Here is a 24,422-nt window from a genome sequence, read left to right as displayed (position 1 = left end):
GAAGGACGGGTTGCATCTAAACTGGAGGGGGACCAATATCCTTGTGGGGAGGTTTGCTAGCACTACTCAGAAGGGTTTAAACTAGTCTTGCAGTGGAGTAGGACCCAAAGTAGTAGTCTCTCAGATGAGATAGTTGAGACAAATGTAGAGGTTAATGCAAGCAAGTCCAGTAGGCAGGCCGGGCAGGGGCAGGACAGGGAGCGTGGAAGGTCTGGTAGGCTAAACTGCATCTACTTTAATGCAAGAAGCCTGACAGGTAAGGCAGATGAACTCAGAGCATGGATCAGTACATGGGATTGTGATATTATTGCTATTACGGAAATGTGGTTGAGGGATGGGCAGGACTGGCAGCTCAATGTTCCGGGATACTGATCTTTCCAGCATGACAGAGGTGGAGGTAAAACAGGAGGGGGAGTTGCACTATTGATTAGGGAGGTCATCACGGCAGTACTTAGAGAGGATATCTCGGGGGAAATGTCCAGCGAGGCTATATGGGTAGAACTTAGAAATAAAAAAAGGGGTGATCACTTTGATGGGATTATACTATAGGCCCCCCAATAGTCAGAGAGAAGTGGAGGAACATATATGTAGGGAAATCACAGGTGTAGGAATTATAGGGTTGTAATAGTAGGTGATTTTAACTTCCCTAATATTGACTGGGACTGCCTTAGAGCTAAGGGATCAGATGGGGAAGAATTTGTTGAGTGTGTCCAAGATAGTTTTCTGAAGCAGTATGTGGATAGCCCTACTAGAGAAGGGGCTACACACGACCTCCTCTTAGGAAATGAGGATGGGCAGGTGGTTGATGTGTCAGTGGGGGCAGCACTTTGGGACCAGTGACCATAACTCTATTAGCTTCAAGATAGTTATGGAAAAGGATAGGACTGGTCCTCAGGTTGAATTCCTAATTTGGGGGAAGGCTAATTTCGATGGCATCAGACAGGAACTCTCAAAAGTTGAATGGGAGAGGCTGTTTACAGGTAAAGGGACGTATGGCAAGTGGGAGGCTTTTAAAAGTGAGATAGGAAGAGTTCAAGGCCGGAATGTTCCTGTTAGATGGAAGGGCAAGGCTGGCAAGTTTCAGGAACCTTGGTTGATGAGGGATATTGAGGGTCTGGTCAGGCCAAAGAAGGAGGCATATGTCAGGTATAGGCATCTGGGATCGAGTGAATCCCTCGAGGAGTATAGGGGATGTAGGACTACACTTAAGAAGGAAATTAGGAGGGCAAAAAGGGACCATGAGATTTCCATGGCAGATAAGATAAAGGAGAATCCTAAAAGATTCTATAAGTATATTAAGAGTAAAAGGGTAGCTAGGGAGAGAGTAGGTCCCCTTAAGGATCAGTGTGGCAATCTATGTGTGGAGCCACAGGAAATGGGTGAGGTCTTAAATGAATATTTCTCATCCTTATTTACCATGGAGAAGGTCATGGAAGCTACTGAGTTCAAGGGAGGGAACATCGATATCCTGGAGCATATCAACATTCCAAAAGGAGGTGGTGTTGGAGGTTTTGAAGCGCTTTAAGGTGGATAAATCCCCAGGACCTGACCAGGTGTATCCTAGGATGCTATGGGAAGCAAGGGAGGAGATTGCTGTGGCCCTGGCAGAGATTTTTGTATCATCGTTAGCCACGGGTGAGGTACCGGAAGATAGCTAATGTTGTGCCTTTATTTAAGAAGGGCAGCAGGGATAAGCCAGGGAACTACAGGCCAGTGAACCTTACATCAGTGGTGGGAAAGTTATTGGAAGGGAAGGGATTCTGAGAGACAGGATTTATATGCATCTGGAAAGGCATGGTCTGATTAGGGATAGTCAGCATGGCTTTGTGCGTGGGAAAGCATGTCTCACGAATTTGATTGAGTTTTTCAAGGAGGTGACCAAGAGGATTGACGAGGGCAGGGCGATGGACATTGTCTACATGGACTTTAGCAAGGCCTTTGACAAGGTCCCGCATGGTAGGCTGGTCCAGAAGGTTCGAACACATGGGATCCAGGGTGAGCTAGCAAATTGGATACAAAATTGGCTTGGTGATAGGAGGCAGAGGGTGGTAGTGGAGGGTTGTTTTTTAGATAGGAGGCCGGTGACCAGTGGTGTGCCGCAGGGATCTGTGCTGGGCCCTCTGTTGTTTGTCATATATATTAATGACTTGGATGTGAATGTAAGGGGCATGATTAGTAAGTTTGCAGATTACACCAAAATTGGTGGTACAGTGGATAGTGAAGAAGGTTGTCTAAAGTTACAACAGGATACAGATCAACTGGGAAAGTGGGCAAGGGATTGGCAAATGAAATCTAACGCAGACAAGTGTGAAGTGATGCATTTTGGGGAGTTAAACCAGGGCAGGACATATACAGTGAATGGCAGGGCCCTGGGGAGTGTTGTTGAGCAGAGAGACCTTGGGGTGCAAGTACATAGTTCCCTGAAAGTGGGAACACAGGTAGACAGGGTGGTGAAGAAGGCGTATGGCATGCTTGCCTTCATCGGCAGAGGCATTGAGTACAAGAGTTGAGACGTCATGTTACAGTTGTACATGACATTGGTTAGGCCACATTTGGAGTACTGTGTGCAGTTCTGGTCGCCGCACTACAAGAAAGATGTGATTAAGCTAGAGAGGGTGCAGAAAAGATTCACAAGGATGTTGCCTGGTTTGGAGGGCTTGAGTTAGAAAGAGAGATTGGATAGGCTGGGTCTGTTTTCCCTGGAGCGAAGGAGGCTGAGAGGGGACATGATAGAGGTATATAAAATTATGAGAGGCATAGATAGGGCAGATAGCCAGAGTCCGTTTCCCATGGTAGGGGTGACTAAAATTAGAGGGCATAGATTTAAGGTGAGAGGGAGTAGGTTTAAAGGGGGTCAAAGGGGTAAATTTTTCACACAAAGAATAGTGGATATCTGGAATGAGCTGCCTGAGGAGGTGGTGGAAGCAGGAACAGTAGCGACATTTAAGAGGCATCGGGACAGGTACTTGAATGAGCAAGGCATAGAGGGATATGGAATTAATGCAGGCAGATGGGATTAGTATAGATAGGCATTATGGTCGGCATGGACGCGGTGGGCCGAAGGGCCTGTTTCTATGCTGTACGCCTCTATGACTCTAATCTGCAATACCAGATCTGCCTACTTTGCAGATCAGTCAAAGCACCACCTTTGGCAGGGATGGAACCATATACCAAATATTTCAACACTTAGTGATGAAAGACACAATCTCAATGCATGTAGCCCTGAAAAATGACTCGGATTCATTAAAATACAAATGCATTTGAATAAGTTAGAAGCACAATTTTATGTTATTAGAAAAAGACTGAATTTTTCAGTTACACCAGGTTTTCTTTTAAAAAAGTAATTTCCATTTAGATTGAAATGTCATATAATATTGAAAGCCTCAATTTGTCAGATCTGCAAGTACCACTATTGGGGTGGCATTCTCTGACAATATCCAATTTCACCATTTCTTATTACTGTGTGAATGGCTTCACACACCACATACATCACAAACGGATACCAATCCATTCTACCCATTTGTGCAGATTAAGATGCCACTCTACACAGTGATCTGTACACTTAAGAAACGGCAATTTAGATGCATCATCCCCTTGACCTCAGTATCTGCCACAACTCCTCTTCAAAAATATATATTTACTCCCTTTAAAGGTACTAGCAGTCTCCATGGAAATTAATTTTTTCGCTTCATGTCATTGTCGCCATAACTGGAGCCCTTTTCTATTTCTGTCATTCCGATCATCCATCGCATACCAACAGAGGCTGGAAAACAAACAGATAGCATTTTCAATACATAATATAGATAAATCAAATCAGTGTGCTAACTAACACCACAGATCAATTACAATTTTTTGTTTGCAAATTTACAGGTCCTTTAGAGACAACTCTTTTCTTGCTTAGAGTTAAATTAAGATTCAGTTATATCCTCAGTCAATGGTTCATTCACATTCACTTTCAAATGCCAGTGAGTAGGCATGCAGAGGCAAGAGACCAGTAACAGAATGGATAGCTAGCTGGCTGCAAGACAGAAAACAAAGAGTAAGGGTAAAGAGTAGCTATTCAAAGTGGCAGAAGGTGAAAAGTATGGTCCCACAAGCATCAGTACTGGGACCACTGTTCACAATTTATATTAATCATTTAGAATTTGGAATCAAAATTACAACTTCTAAATTTGCGGATGACACCAAATTAGAGGGAGTGGGATAGTCAACATTGAGGAGTGCAACAAATTACAAGACGACATTAATAAACTTGAAGAATGGTATATAATTGGCAAATGAATTTCAACACAAGTGTGAGGCATTACATTTTGCTAAGAAAAATAAGGAGATCACATATTGGAAAATAAGAATCCAAATGGGGTAGATAAGCACACAGATCTGGGAATACAAATACACAATCACTTAAAGTAGCTATCCAGGTTAGTAAGGCAAACCAAAACCAAACCAAGCACTAGGGTTTATCTCTGGAGGGGTAGAATTGAGAAAAGTTATGCTATACTTGTTTCAAACCTTGGTTAGACAGCACTGAGTACTGTGTGCAGTTCTGGTTGTCATATAAAGGATATAATAAAAAGGATATTAAGGCACTGGAGAGGGTGCAAAAAAGATTTACAAGGATGATACCAAAAAGCAAGGTTATACAGATCAGAAAAGGATGAACAGGCTTCGTTTCTTATTCTTGGAGAAGGCTGAGGGGTGGACCAAAAGTGGTGTTTAAAATTATAAAAGGTTTCGACAGAGTAGACATAGAGTGTTTCCAAATGTGGAAGAGCAAAACTAGAGGATATCAATATAAGGTAGTCACCAAGAAATCAAACCGGGAATTCAGAGGAAACTGCTTTCCCCAGAATGTGGTGAGAATATGGAACTTAGTCGCACAGTGAGTAGTTGAGGCAAGTTATTTAGATGAAATTAAGGGAGGCTAGATAAGCATGAGGGAGAAGGGAATAAAGGGTTATGCAGATATAGTTAGAAGAGGAAGGATGTGAAGAGGCTCGACAGGAGCATAAATGTCAGCATGGACTGGTTGTGTATTCTATGTAATTCGAGGTACTTCGAAACATTACTTGAATAATCCTAACATTATAAGACAAAACTGTTTTAATATATTTCATGTGTCATAATTGTCAAGTATCTCTATCTTCTTTCCGATTGGTGAAGTGACTTTGTGGTTATTTTCCACTAGACATTCACCAAACTACAAAAAACATTTCTCCCCAACCACATTCTAACCAAATATAAGGGAAAAAATGTCACCACACATCCCAATCAAGTTCAGACAGGCAAAAATCTTTTCACAATTTTGATCTAGTATAATGCAAATGTGAGGTTCGTTGGATTTACGTACACTTCTACAGTGATTACTTGCACAAACTTAGACCCTCATTCACAGCACACAGATGTAGAGACAAGTATCCACAAGCCTCAAGGAGCTCACTCCTTTCTCCATAGCTGTACTCCACTCCTTGGTTTGCTTATACTTTGTTCCCAAGCTTAAGCCCAATAACTGGTCCTACCAGGCACACAGTCAAACTCCTTTTCATGAGCAATATCATCAGAAGCCCTTCATTTGGAAACATTTTTTGCCCTATTTTCCTCTGTTACTTCTACTATATAACTTAACCTTCAGATTGTAGATGATCCACACAAATACTATAAAATGGTAGTTGATGTGTTCTTAGTAAAAGAAAATATACTAACAGTGAGGTGTTTAAATTGGATGGAAATGGTTATGGTTTGAGCCCACTAAGCACTGGCGAGGATGGAATTGTCATTTGCCCCTCCTGCAATCCAGAGGTCAACTGGAGAGTCCTGCACACCCATGGAGAACTGGCAATTCCATCCCAGCCAGTGCTTAGTGGGCTCAAACCATAACCATTTTTGGAGCTTAAGGATTAGGAAGAGCTGACAACAGGTGTAGTGGCCTCAAGTGCCATAGCATAACTCACTGTACATCTATTCAAGGCTGGGTTTATACAGGCAAGCAAATTCAATCATAGTCAAATGGTCTGAGTTCATTCGAAAAGTATTTTTTTTATTTCCAAAATAAACTTTATTCATAAAAATCTGTTAAAAATACATTACAAAACAGTTCCAAAAAGCACCAAGTCAAACAATACAAAGAATGCAAAGGAGATCAGTTTCCTTCAATACAGGAGTGAGTTGCCTCACAACCCTTCCATTTCATTTTACATGCCATGTACATTTTACAGCAAACAAATATTTTCTGGCTACAGTTCGAGGGGTTTTCCATGGATCCAGCCTTTCAGTTCACCTTGGTCGGGGGAGTGGGGGTGGGGGGGGGGGGGAGCCTTGTACAGTGATCTTTCCCCACTGAGCCTTTGTCACGGCTGCCCGGAGCTTTAGTGCGTTCCTCAGCACATAGTCCTTGACCTTGGAATAGTCATAGTCATAGAGAGATACAGCGTGAAACAGGCCCTTTAGCCCACCGAGTCTGTGCCGACCAACAACCACCCATTTATACTAATCCTACAATAATACATCCTGCTGCTTTCACATGCGTTCAAGTCTTCTGAAGAAGGAATTTTCCTCCACACAAATCAGGGGGCAGGTTGTTCAACCTTGCCCGTCGAAGAGAGAAGTCCAAAGTATGGAAAGTCCTCATCAGGGAACTCCTCTTTGCTGACGATGCTGCTTTAACATGACACACTGCAGAGTGCCTGCAGAGTCTCATCGACAGGTTTGCGGCTGCCTGCAATGAATTTGGCCTAACCATCAGCCTCAAGAAAACGAACATCATGGGGCAGGACGTCAGAAATGCTCCATCCATCAATATTGGCGACCACGCTCTGGAAGTGGTTCAAGAGTTCACCTACCTAGGCTCAACTATCACCAGTAACCTGTCTCTAGATGCAGAAATCAACAAGCGCATGGGAAAGGCTTCCACTGCTATGTCCAGACTGGCCAAGAGAGTGTGGGAAAATGGCGCACTGTCACGGAACACAAAAGTCCGAGCGTATCAAGCCTGTGTCCTCAGTACCTTGCTCTATGGCAGCGAGGCCTGGACAACGTATGTCAGCCAAGAGCGACGTCTCAATTCATTCCATCTTCGCTGCCTCCGGAGAATACTTGGCATCAGGTGGCAGGACTGTATCTCCAACACAGAAGTCCTCGAGGCGGCCAACATCCCCAGCTTATACACACTACTGAGTCAGCGGCGCTTGAGATGGCTTGGCCATGTGAGCCGCATGGAAGATGGCAGGATCCCCAAAGACACATTGTACAGCGAGCTCGCCACTGGTATCAGACCCACCGGCCGTCCATGTCTCCGCTTTAAAGACGTCTGCAAACCGTGGGAGTCAGTTGCCAGCGTTCACCAGAGCTGGCGGGCAGCCATAAAGGCGGGGCTAAAGTGTGGCGAGTCGAAGAGACTTAGCAGTTGGCAGGAAAAAAGACAAAAGCGCAAGGGGAGAGCCAACTGTGCAACAGCTCCGACAAACAAATTTTTCTGCAGCACCTGTGGAAGAGCCTGTCACTCTAGAATTGGCCTTTATAGCCACTCCAGGCGCTGCTCCACACACCATTGACCACCTCCAGGCGCTTACCCATTGTCTCTCGAGATAAGGAGGCCAAAGAAGACATTAATCCCAATATCCCTTACATCCCCACCTTCCCTCAATTCTCCTGCCACCTACCTACACTAGGGGCAATTTACAATGGCCAATTTACCTATCAACCTGCAAGTCTTTGGCTGTGGGAGAAAACCGGAGCACCCGGCGGAAACCCACACGGTCACAGAGAGAACTTGCAAACTCCGCACAGGCAGTACCCAGAACCGAACCCGGGTCGCTAGAGCTGTGAGTCTGCGGTGCTAACCACTGCGCCACTATGCCGCCCAAAGTGGGATATGAACGGTCACCTGACGCAGTGCTTTAGACCTCTCGGCCATCCTGACTACCCCAAAATGTGCTAGTCTGCAACATTCGGTCGTGGACAACTCTTTGCGCTGGAAGACCAGCAATTTTTGGGCAGACCAAAAGGACATCTTTCACCGAATTGATAGTCCTCCAGCAACAGTTGATGTTGATCTCAGTGTGCGTCCCTGGGAACAGACCGCAGAGCACAGACTCCTGTGTTACAAAGCTGCTTGGGATGAACCTCGACAAAAACCACTGCATCTCTTTCCACACCTGCTTTGCAAAGACACATTTCAGAAAGAGGTGGGCAACCGTCTCTTCCCCAACACAGCCACCTCGAGGACATTGTGCAGAGGGTGTGAGACTCCGGGCGTGCAGGAAGGATCTGACGGGGAGGGCTCTTCTCACCACCAGCCAAGCTATATCTTGGTGCTTGTTTGAAAGTTCTGGTGATGAGGCATTCCACCAAATGCCTTTGGCAGTCTGCTCAGGGAACCATCCGACCGGATCCACCATCTCCTTTTCCCATTAGGGCCTTTAGGACATTCCGTGCAGACCACTGCCTGATGGATTGGTGGTCAAAGGTGTTTTTCTGTAGAAACTTTTCCACAAAGGATAGGTGGTACGGCACAGTCCAAATGGATGGAGCGTTCCGCGGCAATTTGACCAGACCCATCCTTCACAACACTGGGGGCAGATAGAACCTCAGCACATAGTGACACTTGGAGTTTGCGTACTGGGGGTCTACGCACAGCTTGATGCAGCCGCACACGAAGGTGGTCATCAGGATGAGGGCGGCGTTGGGTACATTTTTCCCGCCCTTATCAAGAGGTTTGAACATCGTGTCCCTCCGGACCTGGTCCATTTTGGAACCCCATATGAAGCGGAAAATGGCTTGGGTGATCGCCACGGCACAGGAGTAGGGTATGGGCCAGACCTGCGCCACGTACAGCAACAACGTGAGCGCCTCGCATCTGATGACCAGGTTCTTACCCACAATGGAAAGAGATCGCTGCTCCCACATGCTCAGCTTATGGTGTATCCTGGCTACTCGCTCCTTCCAGGTTTTGGTGCATGCCCCGGCCCCTCCGAACCATATTCCCAACACCTTCAGGTAGTCTGACCTGACAGTGAAGGGAACAAAGGATCGGTCAGCCCAGTTCCCAAAGAGCATGTCCTCGCTCTTGCCGTGGTTAACTTTGGCTCCCAAGGCCAGTTCGAACTGGTCGCAGATGCTCATCAGTCTGCGAATGGAAAGCGGATCCGAGCAGAAGACAGCCATGTACAGGGAGGTTTTAACCTGGGTGTCTCCACTACGTGGGATTGTCACCCTTCCTAATAGACTCAGCAAAGGGTTAAATACAGCAAACAAACAAGACAGGGGAGAGAGGACAGCCCTGTCTGACTCCAGATTGGATCGGGAAACTTTCTGATTCCCACCCAATGATTGAGACTGCGCTACTGATGTTTATGTAGAGCAGTTCGATCCAATTGCAGATTCCCTCCCCAAACCCCATTTTGGACAGCACGTCCATCATGTAGGTGTGCGGTATCCTGTCAAAAGCCTTCTCTTGGTCCAGGCTGATGAGGCAGGTGTCCACCCTCCTGTCCCGTACAAGGCGATCGAATCCCTGAGTAGCACGAGAGTATCAGAGATCTTCCTGCCAGGTACAGTGCAGGTCTGGTCAGGGTGAATCACTAACTCCAGAGCAGACTTGACTCGAGTGGCTATGACTTTGGAGTTCATGAGAAAAGTAAAATATACACAAAGTTTTGATGGACTATACAAGTATCCAAGTTAGGGAAACTGCAGGGCCATATTCAAAAAACACACATTACAGTGTATATGCCACTGGTGTAGGCAATGTGAACACAAGAGTTAAATCATAATCAAATATTTACTCAAGCTCAATAACGAATTTCCATCCAATTTAAAACCCCTGAACGATATATTTTCAGTAATTCATTACTATGGTAAATTGTATCTAAAATACATACATGTTATGCAAAAACCCTTATGCAATGTGAGTTATATGTGAATTAGACAATAGACCTGGAAATCACAGAGTGTAGGGCTGACCTAGAAGTGTATGCACTATAATAAAAAAAAGTAAAATCTGAAAAGCTCCTCCTTGTCGCATTACACTGCACCATCTTCCAACAATCACAATTTGGCACATCACACTTTTCAATTTTCAGATATTGTATCAATTTCATTTATGTCACTTTCTAAGTTTTACCAATAAGTCTCCAGAACATACAAAACTTTCACATAGAAACAGGAGAAGGTCATTCATTCCCTTAAGCCTGTTCCACCATTTATTCAAATTATAGCTGATCTGAACCTCAACTGCATTTACTCATTCTTAATTTATATTCCTCAATACCCTTAGCCAACAAAAATCTAGTGACCTCAGTCTTGAAAATTTCTATATTCATCGATTCCCTCACAATGAGCACTAGCATTGAAGATTTTGTTCCTGGATCCAACCTCAAGTATACGGTCCATCCCTGGGCACTTATTAGTTAAGAGTTCTTTCAAGTCCATCAAGGATCTCCATACAAGTTATGCCATGGTTGTTATGTTTAGTTTTAGAATCTTCTATGATATACTACTAAAAATAGGGGGAAAAAGGAAAAAAATGATTCAATGACTAACAGGTACTTCACAAAATATAAAATCTGCAATGGGCACAACCATCTTACAACTTTACGGAGCGTCTCATGTAGGGTTCCGTCAGTTCACTTAACAAGAGGGTGAGGACAACACTGTACAGAGGGAAAGATTAAGAGGAGCCCAAAAAAGCATAGTCATAAAAGAAAAAATTTAATATGCTTTTGAAGGGAAAAAATGAGGGCTAGCATGGCAAAGTGGCTTAAATATTGGCTACCAATGAAAGAGGTGGGAATGAGCAGTAATCCAGTGTGGGAGCAGCAGGCTCCATGAACATCCCATCCTCAATGACAGACCCCAGAACATTAGCTCAAATGACAAGGCTGAAACATTCGCAACCATCTTCAGCCAGAAGTGCCAAGTGGATGATCCATCTCTGTCTCCTCACAAGGTTCCCAGCATCACAGATGCCAACCAACAGCCAACTCGATTCACTCCACATGGTATCAAACAGCTGAGTGCCCTGTGAGACTCGACAACATCCCAGCTGTAATACTGAAGTCTCATACTCCCAACCTAGCCAAGTTGTTCCAGTACAGCTACAACACTGGCATCTATCTGAAAATGGAAAATTGCCCAGGATGTCCTGTCCAGAAAAACATACGAACGTTTAAAGTAGGAGCAGGAGTAGGCCACTCGGCCCTTCGAGTCTGCTCTGCCATTCAATAAGTTCATGGCTGAACTCATTACTCCACACTCCCACTTAGACCCCCATAACCTTCCATCCTCTTTGCTTATCAAGAATCTATCTACCTCTGCCTTAAAAATATTCAAAGACTCTGCTTCCACTGCCTTTAAGGAAGAGAATTCCAAAGACTCATGACCCTCAGTGAAAAAAATTCCTCCTCATCTCTGTCTTAAATGGGTAACCCTTAGTTTAAAACAGTGACCTCTATTTCGAGATTCTCCCATAAGGGGAAACATCCTTTCCACATCCACCCTGTCAAGACCCCTCAGGATCTTATATATTTCAATAAAGTCGCCTCTTACTCTTCTAAATTCCAGGGGATACAAGCCTAGCCTATCCAATCTTTCCTCGTAAGACATCCCACCCATTCCAGGTATCAGTCTAGTAAACCTTCTCTACTGCCTCCAACGCATTTACATTCTTCCTTAAATAAGGACACCAGTACTGTATACAGTACTCCAGATGTGGTCTCACCAATGCCCTGTATAGCTGAAGCATAACTTCACTACTTTTGTATTCAATTCCACTCGATAAACAATAACATTCTATTAGCTTTCCTAATTACGTATTGTACCTGCATACTAACCTTCTGCGATTCATGCACTAGGACACCCAGGTCCCTCTGCATCTCAGAGCTCTGCAATCTCTCACCATTTAGATAATATGTTTCTTTTTTATTCTTCCTGCCAAAGTGAACAATTTCACACTTTCCCACATTGTACTCCATTTGCCAGGTCTCTGCCCATTCACTTAACCTATCTATATCCCTTTGTAGCCTCCTATGTCCTCTTCACAAGTTACGTTCCTACCTATCTTTGTATCATCAGCAAATTTAGCAACCATACTTTCGGTCCCTTCATCCAAGTCATTTATATAAATTGTAAAAAGTTGAGGCCCCAGCACAGATCCCTGTGGCACACCATTCGTTACATCTTGCCAACCAGAAAATTACCCATTTATGCCTACTTTCTGTTTCCTGCTAGCTAGCCAGTCTTCTATCCATGCCAATATGTTATCGCCTACACCACGAGCTTTTATTTTCTGCAATAACCTTTGATGTGGCACCTTATCAAATGCCTTCTGGAAATCTAAGTACATTCTATTAGCTTCCACCGATTCTCCTTTATCCACAGCACATGTAACTCCCTCAAAGAGCTCCAATAAATTGGTTCAACATTATTTCCCTTTCACAAAACCATGCTGCGTCTGCCTGATTACCTTGAATTTTTCTAAATGCCCTGCTGTAACGTCTTTAATACTGGCTAACATTTTCGCTAAGACAGATGTTAAGCTAACTGGCCTGTAGTATCTTGCTTTCTGTCTCCCTTTTTGAATAAAGGAGTTACATTCGCTATTTTCCAATCGAACGAATCTTCCCCGAATCTAGGGAATTTTGGAAAATTAAAACTAACGCATCAACTATCTCACTAGCCACTTCTTTTAACAGCCTAGGATGAAGTCCAGCAGGACCCGGGGACTTGTCAGCCCGCAGCTCCACAATTTGTTCAGTACTACTTCCCTGGTGATTGTAATTTTCTTGAGTTCCTCCCTCCCTTCCATTTCCTGACTTACAGCTAATACTGCAATGTCACTTGTATCCTCAATAGTAAAGCCGTTGGAAAATATCTGTTCAATTCATTTGCCATCTCCTTATTATCCATTATTAATTCCCCAGACTCACTTTCTATAGGACCAACGCCCACTTTGTTAGCTTTTCTTTTTTAAATATCTAAAGAACCTCTTACTATCTGCCTTTATATTTCTAGCTCGCTTTCTCTCGTACTGTAATTTTACCTTCATCAATCTTTTAGTCATTCTTCACTGTTTTTTATATTCTGTCCAATTTTCTGACCTGCCTCCCATCTTTGCGCAATCATCGGCTTTTTCTTAAAGCTTGACACTATCTATAACTGTTTTAGTTAACCACATATGGTGGGTCCCACTTTTGGAATTTTCTTTCTCATTGAAATGTATCTATTCTGTGTGTTCTGAAATACCCCCTTAAATGCCTGCTACGGCATCTCTATTGACCTATCCCTTAACCTAATTAGCCAGTTCACTTTAGCTAGCTGTGTTTTCATGCCCTCATAATTGCTCTTATTTAAGGCGATCATAATTAAATATTACATTCCGTTTGAGGGAGAGAAGAGTGGGTCCAAGACTAGTATTTTGAACTTAAATAAGGGCAATTATGAGGGTATGAAAGCAGAACTAGCTAAAGTGAACTGGCAAATCAGGTTAAGGGATGGGTCAATAGAGATGCAATGGCAGACATTTAAGGGGATATTTCAGAATACACAGAATAGATACATTTCAACGAGAAAGAAAAATTCCCAGGGTGGGACCTGACATATGTGGTTAACTAAAACAGTTAAAGATAGTATCAAGCTTAAAGAAAAAGCACCTTAACTATGGGGTCATTAATTAATCCTATCACATTGCACAATACCAGGTCCAGTATAGCCTGCTCTCCGGTTGGCTCCAGATCGTATTGTTCCAAGAAATTATCCCGAAAACATTCTATGTACTCCTCACCTCTGCCCATCTGATTTTTCCAGTCTATACGTAGGTTAAAATCCACCATAATTATTGCTGTACCTTTCTGACAAGCTGCCATTATTTCTTCCTTTATACCCTGCCCTACAGTGTGGTTAATGTTAGGTGGCCTGTACACCACTCCCACAAGTGACTTCTTGCCTTTATAATTTCTCAACTGTACCCAAACTGCTTCTACATCCTGGTCTCCTGCACTTAAGTCATTCCTCTCTATTGCGCTAATACCATCATTAATTAACAGGCCTACCCCTCCACCTTTTCCTAGCTTCCTGTCCTTCCTAACTGCCATGTATCTTTCTATATTCAGGTCCCAATCAATAAAAAGCAGGACAAAGCCAATCCAGCCAATTACAGCCCCATCAATCTACTCTCAATCAGCAAAATGATGGAAAGTGTCATTGACAATGCTATTAAGTGGCACTTACTCATTAATAACTTGCTCAGTGATCCTCAGTTTGGGTTCCAACAGGATCACTCAGCTCCAGACCTCATTAAGACCTTGGCCCAAACATGGACCATTGACTAATTTAGGCACTGAAGAGGTAAAGACCTGTCCAAGATAGGGTCTTAATCTGAAATGCCAATTTAGTATGCACTTAGTGCAAGACACCATCTTTGTAAAGAAGTTGAAGCCAGCACCAGCAGCAGCTGCCAGGTGGCTTGATTACCAGCTAATGTCCACTTTAAGTGCCTACGAGTGTCTATTAAAGAGGCTGCACAATACTTTGGTGGCAAGCACTTCAATTAATGCCCTCTCCTAACAGTGACCAGCTATTGATGTCAATTTCAAGCGCTACTTAAAAAGGATACTCCCCATTTCATGGTAATTGCTGCTGCAGCTGTGAAGAGGACCTCAAACACATCGGGAGACATTTTGCTATGACTTCACCACACTCGAGCAACATTTATTCTGAAATGTTCTCTGGTGATTTCACCTAAAAGAGTGAGCTTAGAGGAGTCACTAGGAGAAAGGATGTGCTTGGCCATGGGCACTTTGCTAGAGGACCCCTTGGTCTGGAAGGAGGAACGGGGAGAAGTCATGAGGCTAGGTAGAGCAGATCTAGCTGCTGAAGGAGAGGGGGACAGGAGGGCGAGGTAGCATCCTTCCCCCTTGTGGGTCCAGGGCATCTCTCCTACTCTGAACCTCCTTCACCAGGAGCTCCAGCGCCGTATGAGAACATGTGCGTCCTCCCCTTCGGTCCCCAAGTGTGTGTCAGCCAGAGTACTCCACATCTTCAGTGGAAGTGGGTTCGAGGAGTCCACATATACTGCTCTATGAAAATTACATCTAATCAGCACTTGAGTGCTAAACCTGCAGGTATCTGTTCAGCACCTTCAGGAAAGTCCAAATTATGGTAAACACCAATAATGTGTGCTAAATCTGGACTTTCAAACAGGCTACTCTTTTTAGCATTGCAACCACTTAGCACCTATATTCACTCTTTGGCCAAAACAACCCTCCTGAATTCCCACGGTGAGAGTGACTGCCCTTGACATGATGGCAGCATTTGACTAAGTAGCTCTAGTAAAATTGAAGCCATTGGGGGCTGGATTAAACTCTTTAGTGGCTGGAGTCATACCTAGCACAAAGGAAGACGGTTGTGGTTGCTGGAGACCAAGCATCTCAGTCCTAGAATATTGCTGCAGGAGTTCCTTAGGGCAATATACTAAGTCTAACCATCTTCAGCTGCTTCATGAATGACCCTCCACCATAAAAAAGGAGAAAAGTGGAGATGTTTGCTGATAATTGAAGTATTCAGTTCCACTTGCAAATCCTTAGTTAATGAAGCAATCTGTACAGCAAGATCTGGACACCATTCAGGCATGGGCTGATAAGTGGTAAGTAACAGTCATGCCATACAAATGCCAGGCAATGACCATCTCCAATAAGAGAGAATTTAACCACCTCCCTGTGACGTTGAATGGCATTACCACCATTTTAAAATTCTCTACCAACATCCTGCGGGCACGGGGGGGTGCAGGGGTGGCACCATTGACCATAAATTTAACTGGACGAGGCACATGAACACTGTGGCTACAAGAGGTCAGAAGCTCGACACTCTGCAACAAGTAACTCACCTCCTGACTCCCCAAAGCTTTTCCATCTCCTTAAAGGCTTAAGTCGGAAGTGTGATGGAATTCTCTCCACTGGCCTGGATGAGTGCAGCTCAAACAACTCAAGTAGCTCAACACCATGCAGACGAAAGTCCACTTGACAAGCACCCCATCCACCACCTTAAACATTCATTCCCTACACCACCAGCGCAACATGACTATAATGTGTACCATCTACAAGATGTACTTTAGCAACTCGTCAAGGGACACAGGCTTGAACAGAAATGGCAGTCAACTAATTTAGCCATTCACTACCAGATGCGGCTGCAACACAAAAAGCACTATCAATTCCTGCTTGCCTCTGCCAAAACTGTTCACTGTTCCAGGATCATCCTAGAATATAAAGATAAATACCAGCTTTTTTTCTCTATTGCAAACCGTCTTAAATCCCTCTCCCCCATGCCTCCTCCACCATTACTTCCAACAAAAAGAACAAGGAGCTCATAGATAATAAAAACAAGAAATGCTGGAACCACTCAGCAGGTCTGGCAGCATCTGTGACAGATGCTGCCAGACCTGCTGAGTGGTTCCAGCATTTCTTGCTTTTATTTCAGATTTCCAGCATCTGCAGTATTTTGTTTTTATTACGGAGCTCATAGACTTGTCATCAATATTGAGAGTATCCATTCATCTTCATCTGGTGCTTCCCCTAGCCCACCGGGCCAAACTTCCTCCTAAGGATCCCCTGCCCCAGCAGTGAGCTCACATCTTCCTGTAGTTTCTCTTCTTTCTCTACACATGCCCTCTCTGAGTTCACGTCCATGAGATCCACCTCTTGTTCCCTCGAGCCTATTCCTACCAAATTTGCTGACCACCCAACTTCCCTTCCTGGCCCCCTTGTTAGCTGATATTTTCTCTCCTCAGGTACTGTCCAGCTCCTCTTCAAAACTGCCATCACTATCTCCCCAAAGAACCCTTGGCATCGCTGTCTTTGCAATCTACCACCTCATATCCAACCTTCCTTTCCTCTCCAAAGTCCTTGAACATACTGCTGCCTTCCAAATCCGTGCTCATCTTTCCCACAACTCTAAGTCTGAATCCCTCCAAGCAGGTTTCACCCCACCACCGTACCAAAATGGTTCTGATCAAGCTCACAAACGGCATCTTATGTGTTTGTGACAAAGGTAAACCATCCCTCGTCATCCTTGTCGAACTGTCTGCAGCCTTTGACAAGGTTGATCACACCATCCTCCTTCAATGTCATCCAGCTGAGCGGCACTGCACTTACCTGGTCCCATTCTTATCTATCCAGTATTAGACAGAAAATCACTTGCAATGGATTCTCCTTCCACTTCTGCAGTTACCTCTGGAGTCCCATAAAAGGATCTCTCTTTGGTGCCCCGCTTATTTCTCATCCTCATGCTGCCCTTCGGTGACATCATTCAAAAACACATCAGGTTCCACACATGCATTGACAACACGCAGCTCTACCTCATCCTAACCCCTTCACTCTCTTAATTGTCAGACTGCTTGTCTGACATTCAGTACTGGACGAGCAGAAATTTCCTCCAACTCAGTATTGGGACGACCAAAGCCATTGTCGCTGGTCCCCAACACAAACTCAGTTCTCTTGCTACCTACTCCTGATTGTTTGCAACCTTGGTCTCCTATTTAGCCCCAAGATGAGCTTTCAACCACAAATCCATGCCAGCAGTAAAACCACCTATTTCCACCTCCGTAACATTGCCTAACTCCGCTCCTGCCTCAGCTTTTCTTCTGCCAAAACCCCCATCCATGACTTTGTTACCTATAAGTTGACTATTCCAACACACTTTTGCCAGTTTCCCACTTTCCATTAAGTTAAGCTAATCCAAAACCCTGGTGCCTGTATCCGACCTCGCACCAAGTCCTGTTCATACGAACATATGAATTAGGAGGAGTAGATCACTTGACCCCCTCGAGCCTGCCTTAAAAATATTCAAAGACTCTGCTTCCATTGCCTTTTGAGGAAGGGAATTCCAAAGACTCACGACCCTCAGAGGAAAAAAATTCTCATCTGTCTTAAATGAGCAACCCCTTATTTTTAAACAGTGACCCCTAGTTAGAAATTCTCCCACAAGGGGAAACATCCTTTCCACATCTGCCCTGTCAAGACCCCTCAGGATCTTATATGTTTCAATCAAGTCACCTCTTACTCTTCTAAATTCCAGCAAATACAAGCCTAACTTGTCCAATCTTTCATTGTAAAACAGCCCACCCATTCCAGGCATTAGTCTAGTAAACCTTCTCTGTACTGCCTCCAATGCATTTATATCCTTCCTTAAATAAGGAGACCAGTACTGTACACAGTACTCCAGACGTGTTCACTTATCATCCCTGCGCTCACTGAGCTACACTGACTCCTGGTTAATCAATATCTCGATTTTAAAAGTCTCATCTGTGTTTTCAAATCCCTGCATGACTTCCCTCCACTTGCTGTAACCTCCTTCAGTACTATAACACTCACATCTGCACGCCTCCAATTCTGGCCTCCTGCAGAACCCCAAGCTCTGAAATTCTCTGAACCTCTCCATCTTTCTTTCCTCCTTTAAGATGCTCTTTAAAGCCTCACTCTTTAACTAAGCTTTTGGTCATCTGCCCTAATTCTTCTTTGGCCTCCTTAGCTCGAGAGACAATGGGTAAGTGCCTGGAGGTGGTCAGTGGTGTGTGGAGCAGCGCCTGGAGTGGCTATAAAGGCCAATTCTAGAGTGACAGGCTCTTCCACAGGTGCTGCAGAAAAATTTGTTTGTCGGGGCTGTTACACAGTTGGCTCTCCCCTTGCGCTTTTGTCTTTTTTCCTGCCAACTACTAAGTCTCTTCGACTCGCCACACTTTAGCCCCGCCTTTATGGCTGCCCGCCAGCTCTGGTGAACGCTGGCAACTGACTCCCACGACTTGTGATCAATGTCACAGGACTTCATGTCGCGTTTGCAGACGTCTTTAAAGCGGAGACATGGACGGCCGGTGGGTCTGATACCAGTGGCGAGCTCGCTGTACAATGTGTCTTTGGGGATCCTGCCATCTTCCATGCGGCTCACATGGCCAAGCCATCTCAAGCGCCGCTGACTCAGTAGTGTGTATAAGCTGGGGATGTTGGCCGCCTCGAGGACTTCTGTGTTGGAGATACAGTCCTGCCACCTGATGCCAAGTATTCTCCGGAGGCAGCGAAGATGGAATGAATTGAGACGTCGCTCTTGGCTGGCATACGTTGTACAGGCCTCGCTGCCATAGAGCAAGGTACTGAGGACACAGGCTTGATACACTTGGACTTTTGTGTTCCGTGTCAGTGCGCCATTTTCCCACACTCTCTTGGCCAGTCTGGACATAGCAGTGGAAGCCTTACCCATGCGCTTGTTGATTTCTGCATCTAGAGACAGGTTACTGGTGATAGTTGAGCCTAGGTAGGTGAACTCTTGAACCACTTCCAGAGCGTGGTCGCCAATATTGATGGATGGAGCATTTCTGACGTCCTGCCCCATGATGTTCGTTTTCTTGAGGCTGATGGTTCGGCCAAATTCATTGCAGGCAGCCGCAAACCTGTCGATGAGACACTGCAGGCACTCTTCAGTGTGAGATGTTAAAGCAGCATCGTCAGCAAAGAGGAGTTCCCTGATGAGGACTTTCCGTACTTTGAACTTCGCTCTTAGACGGGCAAGGTTGAACAACCTGCCACCTGATCTTGTGTGGAGGAAAATTCCTTCTTCAGAAGACTTGAACGCATGTGAAAGCAGCAGGGAGAAGAAAATCCCCAAAAAAGTGTGGGTGCGAGAACACAGCCCTGTTTCACGCCACTCAGGATAGGAAAGGGGTCTGATGAGGAGCCGCCATGTTGAATTGTACCTTTCATATTGTCATGGAATGAGGTGATGATACTTAGTAGCTTTGGTGGACATCCAATCTTTTCTAGTAGTCTGAAGAGACCACGTCTGCTGACGAGGTCAAAGGCTTTGGTGAGATCAATGAAAGCAATGTAGAGGGGCAACTGTTATTCGCGGCATTTCTCCTGTATCTGACGAAGGGAGAACAGCACGTCAACGGTCGATCTCTCTGCACAAAAGCCACACTGTGCCTCAGGGTAGACGTGCTCGGCCAGCTTCTGGAGCCTGTTTAGAGCGACTCGAGCAAAGACTTTCCCCACTATGCTGAGCAGGGAGATTCCACGGTAGTTGTTGCAGTCACCGCGGTCACCTTTGTTTTTATAGAGGGTGATGATATTGGCATCGCGCATGTCCTGAGGTACTGCTCCCTCGTCCCAGCACAGGCATAGCAGTTCATGTAGTGCTGAGAGTATAGCAGGCTTGGCACTCTTGATTATTTCAGGGGTAATGCTGTCCTTCCCAGGGGCTTTTCCGCTGGCTAGAGAATCAATGGCATCACTGAGTTCCGATTTTGTTGGCTGTATGTCCAGCTCATCCATGACTGGTAGAGGCTGGGCTGCATTGAGGGCAGTCTCAGTGACAACATTCTCCCTGGAGTACAGTTCTAGGTAGTGCTCAACCCAGCGGTCCATTTGTTTGCGTTGGTCAGTGATTATGTCCCCTGATTTAGATTTGAGGGGGGCGATCTTCTTGATGGTTGGCCCAAGAGCTCTCTTAATGCCATCATACATTCCTCTGATGTTTCCGGTGTCTGAGGCCAGCTGAATATGACTGCATAGGTGTTGCCAGTAGTCGTTTGCGCAGCGCCTGGCTGTTCTTTGTGCCGTGCTTCTGGCTGCTTTAAGTGCTACGGATGTTAACTCGCTGGGGGCTAATCTCTGCCCTAATATCCCCTTTATATGTCTTAGTGTCAAAATTTGTCTGATAATGCTCTGGTGAAGCATCTCGACACATATTACCACTTTTAAAATGCTAGTTAAATGCAAGTTGTTGTTGGACAGCCCTTCCAACCCGCGACCTCTACCAAATTGAAAGACAAGAACAGCTGATGCATGGGAACACCACCACCTTCAAGTCACACATCATACTGACTTGGAAACTTTTGGCCATATCTTCATCACTGGGTCAAAATCCTGGAACTCCCACACAACAGCATTGTGGATATACCTGCACCACACAGATTGCAGTGGCTCAAGAAGGCAGCTCACCACCATCTTCTCAAGGGTAATTAGGGATGGGCAATAAATGCTAGCCTTGCCAGCGATGCCCACAATCCATGAAGGAATTTTTAAAAAAGATTGGAGCAGAATAATGAAGGCTTTGAAAAAAATAAGGATTTTGAAATTGTAATGGGTGGAAGTCAGTAAGGAGAGCAACTAAGAATAAATGCTGGAGGTGATCTCAAGATAGTTACAGATGAAGTGCTTTCGGGGTAGATTTTCAAATTGTCAGCTGGACATAAAAACAGTGTCGTACACAAGTTGGAAATGAAGAATGGGCACTATGCCTGTCCAGCAAGTTGAAAATCTACCTACTTGTCCAGTTTTGGCTTGTTGACTGTTCTTTTAAATCCAGTCATAATACATGATGAGTTCAAGACTTGACCAGCGCAGAATCTTCGCTGCCTTCGGAGAATACTTGGCATCAGGTGGCAGGACTATATCTCCAACACAGAAGTCCTTGAAGCGGCCAACATCCCCAGCTTATACACACTACTGAGTCAGCGGCGCTTGAGATGGCTTGGCCATGTGAGCCGCATGGAAGATGGCAGGATCCCCAAAGACACATTGTACAGCGAGCTCGCCACTGGTATCAGACCCACCGGCCGTCCATGTCTCCGTTATAAAGACGTCTGCAAACGCGACATGAAATCGTGTGACATTGATCACAAGTCGTGGGAGTCAGTTGCCAGCATTCGCCAGAGCTGGCGGGCAGCCATAAAGACAGGGCTAAATTGTGGCGAGTCGAAGAGACTTAGTAGTTGGCAGGAAAAAAGACAGAGGCGCAAGGGGAGAGCCAACTGTGCAACAGCCCCAACAAACAAATTTCTCTGCAGCACCTGTGGAAGAGCCTGTTACTCCAGAATTGGCCTTTATAGCCACTCCAGGCGCTGCTTCACAAACCACTGACCACCTCCAGGCGCGTATCCATTGTCTCTCGAGATAAGGAGGCCCAAAAGATCTCAAGATAGTTACAGATGAAGTGCTTTCGGGGTAGATTTTCAAATTGTCAGCTGGACATAAAAACAGTGTCGTACACAAGTTGGAAATGAAGAATGGGCACTATGCCTGTCCAGCAGGTTGAAAATCTACCTACTTGTCCAGTTTTGGCTTGTTGACTGTTCTTTTAAATCCAGTCATAATACATGATGAGTTCAAGACTTGACCAGCGCAGAATCGTGTACCAAGCTTAATTCTCTGCGAATGTTAGAAGTTTTGTTTGGTCATCTAGAAACTTGAGGGGAATACTGACTGTACGATTTATCCAATTACTTGCATTACAGCCAGTTATTTTTGAATCTGGTTAATATTTATATAAAATCCAGCAAGTCCCTGTGACTTCTTTCATGAATATTTAAAGGAACTTTAGCTCAATGGACACAGTCGGAGTTTAGGATACATAGGCATGTCAGAGATTACAAGAGACATATCCTGATCATAACAGAGGACCTTCCCCGCTTACTCCAGTTGTCTTGTATCAGATGATCAAAAAATTGTTACACTTGGTACATCAGTGTTTCAATAATTAACGTCAGCCTGTGAAAATTTTACTGGACCAATGAGCTCATCAAACTCAAATTTAGCACTCCATAAACCAAGGCTCACAAACTCAACAGAAGTTGTCCTTATTTTAAAGAGAGTCTACCTTTGTAGGTTCAGTGGGCAAAGGCATCTCAGTCAGTGTTTAGATGTCAATCTGTAATGTCACTTGAAAGCCGACCTCATACTGGTGTATGATGTCACTGAGGGATAACATATAGATGAGAAATAAGAAGGGATCAAGGAGAGAGCTCGACACCATGTTGCAGAGGAACCATGCATAATTAAGAGGAGAAACTGTGAAATAACAATGGTTGTATTGGTACAGATAGATAAGGAACCAGGAGAGAATAATGACAAAATGGACCATAGAAGAATGGAATAGTTAACAGTGCCAAAGATGGTGCAGAGGTTAAGGAAGAGGTGGAACAAAAAGTCATATTGTATTGTAAATTGCAAGAGCAACAGGAAATTAATAAAATATGAAATACCACCAGACTGAGTGACCCAATCTGCACATAGGGTCATCAATAATTTTTAAAGGGTGACTGTGCTCCAAGATTATGACTGGACATCACAGTGACAAGCCATGTCACTGGTTTGATTTCTTTTTAATTAATTTTTAAAAAGACAACCATTGACAAATAATGTAAAAGACTGATCAAGCTATGGCAGCAGTCCAATAAGAGGAATTCATTTTGGTTTAAAAACGTGACTCATTTTGATGTGCATGTCACTCTGAATTAAAAACAAAACATCTTACTTTGTGGCCATAAATCTTGCTTAGCATTTTCCATCAAGGGAGAACAGGAGACAGTTAATTAGTCGAGGTGCTCATTGTCCTTCCTGTAGCTGGCTGCCCTTGTAAGGAAGTATACTCTTATGTGCTGCCTAGTTTCCAGGGATAGAACAACATACATCCAGAAGAGTGAGAAAAATGACAAACAAGGCAACACACATTCAGAGGATTTAAAAGACAAATTAGAAAGAGAAACCAAGCATCTATTTTTCTTTCTGTATACAGTATAGCAAAATAGAAAATCACTGTTAGGGACAGTGGAAAAGCATCCTGAAACATTTTAGTGAGTGCATCTCAACAGATTTCTTATAATATCAATATTATAAAAACATAACAGCATGGTCTTAAGTAGCTTAATAATGATGTGGAAAATTGACTGTACTTAATCCAGTCAAATCTGAAAATGGAAACCATCACTACTTCGGACAGGCATTAGGCTCTCGAAAGTAAGCTAGATGAGTACATGAGAGAAAAGGAAACATAAAAATATGTTGAAAGACTAAGATATAAATGGAAGGAGGATACTTATGTGGAGCATAAACAACAGCAGAGACAAATTAGGCCGAATGACCTGCTTCTGTGCTGTACTGTAATACATTGCATTTAAAGCACACAAACAGGCAATTTTGTCTTACATATCCATACTGGGGTTTATGCTCCACACGAGCCTCCTCCCAACCTACTTCATTTAATCTCATCAACATTTTTTTTATTCGTTCATGGGTCCTCCTATTCTTTTCCCCCTCGTGTGTATATCCAGCTTCCCCTTAAATGCATCTCGACTAATTACTTCAACTAATCCTCGTGTATCACTCGCTGGATAAAGAAGTTTCTCCTGAATTCCCTATTGGATTTATTAGTGACAATCATATTTATGACTCCTAGTTCTGGTCTCCCTACTAGTAGAAACATCTCTACATCTATCCCATCAAACCCTTTCATAATCTTGAAGACTTCTACCATGACACTCCTCAATTTTTTTCTAAAAAAGGGCCCCAGCCTGTTTAATCTTCCCCAATAGGTATAACCTCTCAGTTCTTGTATAATTCTAATAAATCTTTTTTGCACCTTTTTCAGTGCCTCTGTATCCTTTT

The 24,422-nt window shown here is 44.2% G+C and overlaps 1 protein-coding gene across 2 annotated transcripts in view; it reads right to left on the bottom strand.

Annotated features, from left to right (window-relative positions):
• Window positions 1-3,265: 3,265 nt before the first annotated feature.
• Window positions 3,266-24,422, bottom strand: part of agpat4 (1-acylglycerol-3-phosphate O-acyltransferase 4 (lysophosphatidic acid acyltransferase, delta)) — a 247,761-nt gene continuing 226,604 nt past the window's right edge. For both annotated transcript variants that reach the window (XM_068044614.1, XM_068044612.1), the window contains exon 9: window positions 3,266-3,763. In XM_068044614.1, coding sequence (XP_067900715.1) covers window positions 3,675-3,763 — 89 coding nt within the window. In that variant the 3' untranslated portion in view covers window positions 3,266-3,674. The remainder of the gene's footprint in view (window positions 3,764-24,422) is intronic.

Source organism: Heterodontus francisci, chromosome 13 (assembly GCF_036365525.1).
Source record: "Heterodontus francisci isolate sHetFra1 chromosome 13, sHetFra1.hap1, whole genome shotgun sequence".
Taxonomy (NCBI): Eukaryota; Metazoa; Chordata; class Chondrichthyes; order Heterodontiformes; family Heterodontidae; genus Heterodontus; species Heterodontus francisci.
This window is presented reverse-complemented; position numbering and strand designations above follow the sequence as displayed.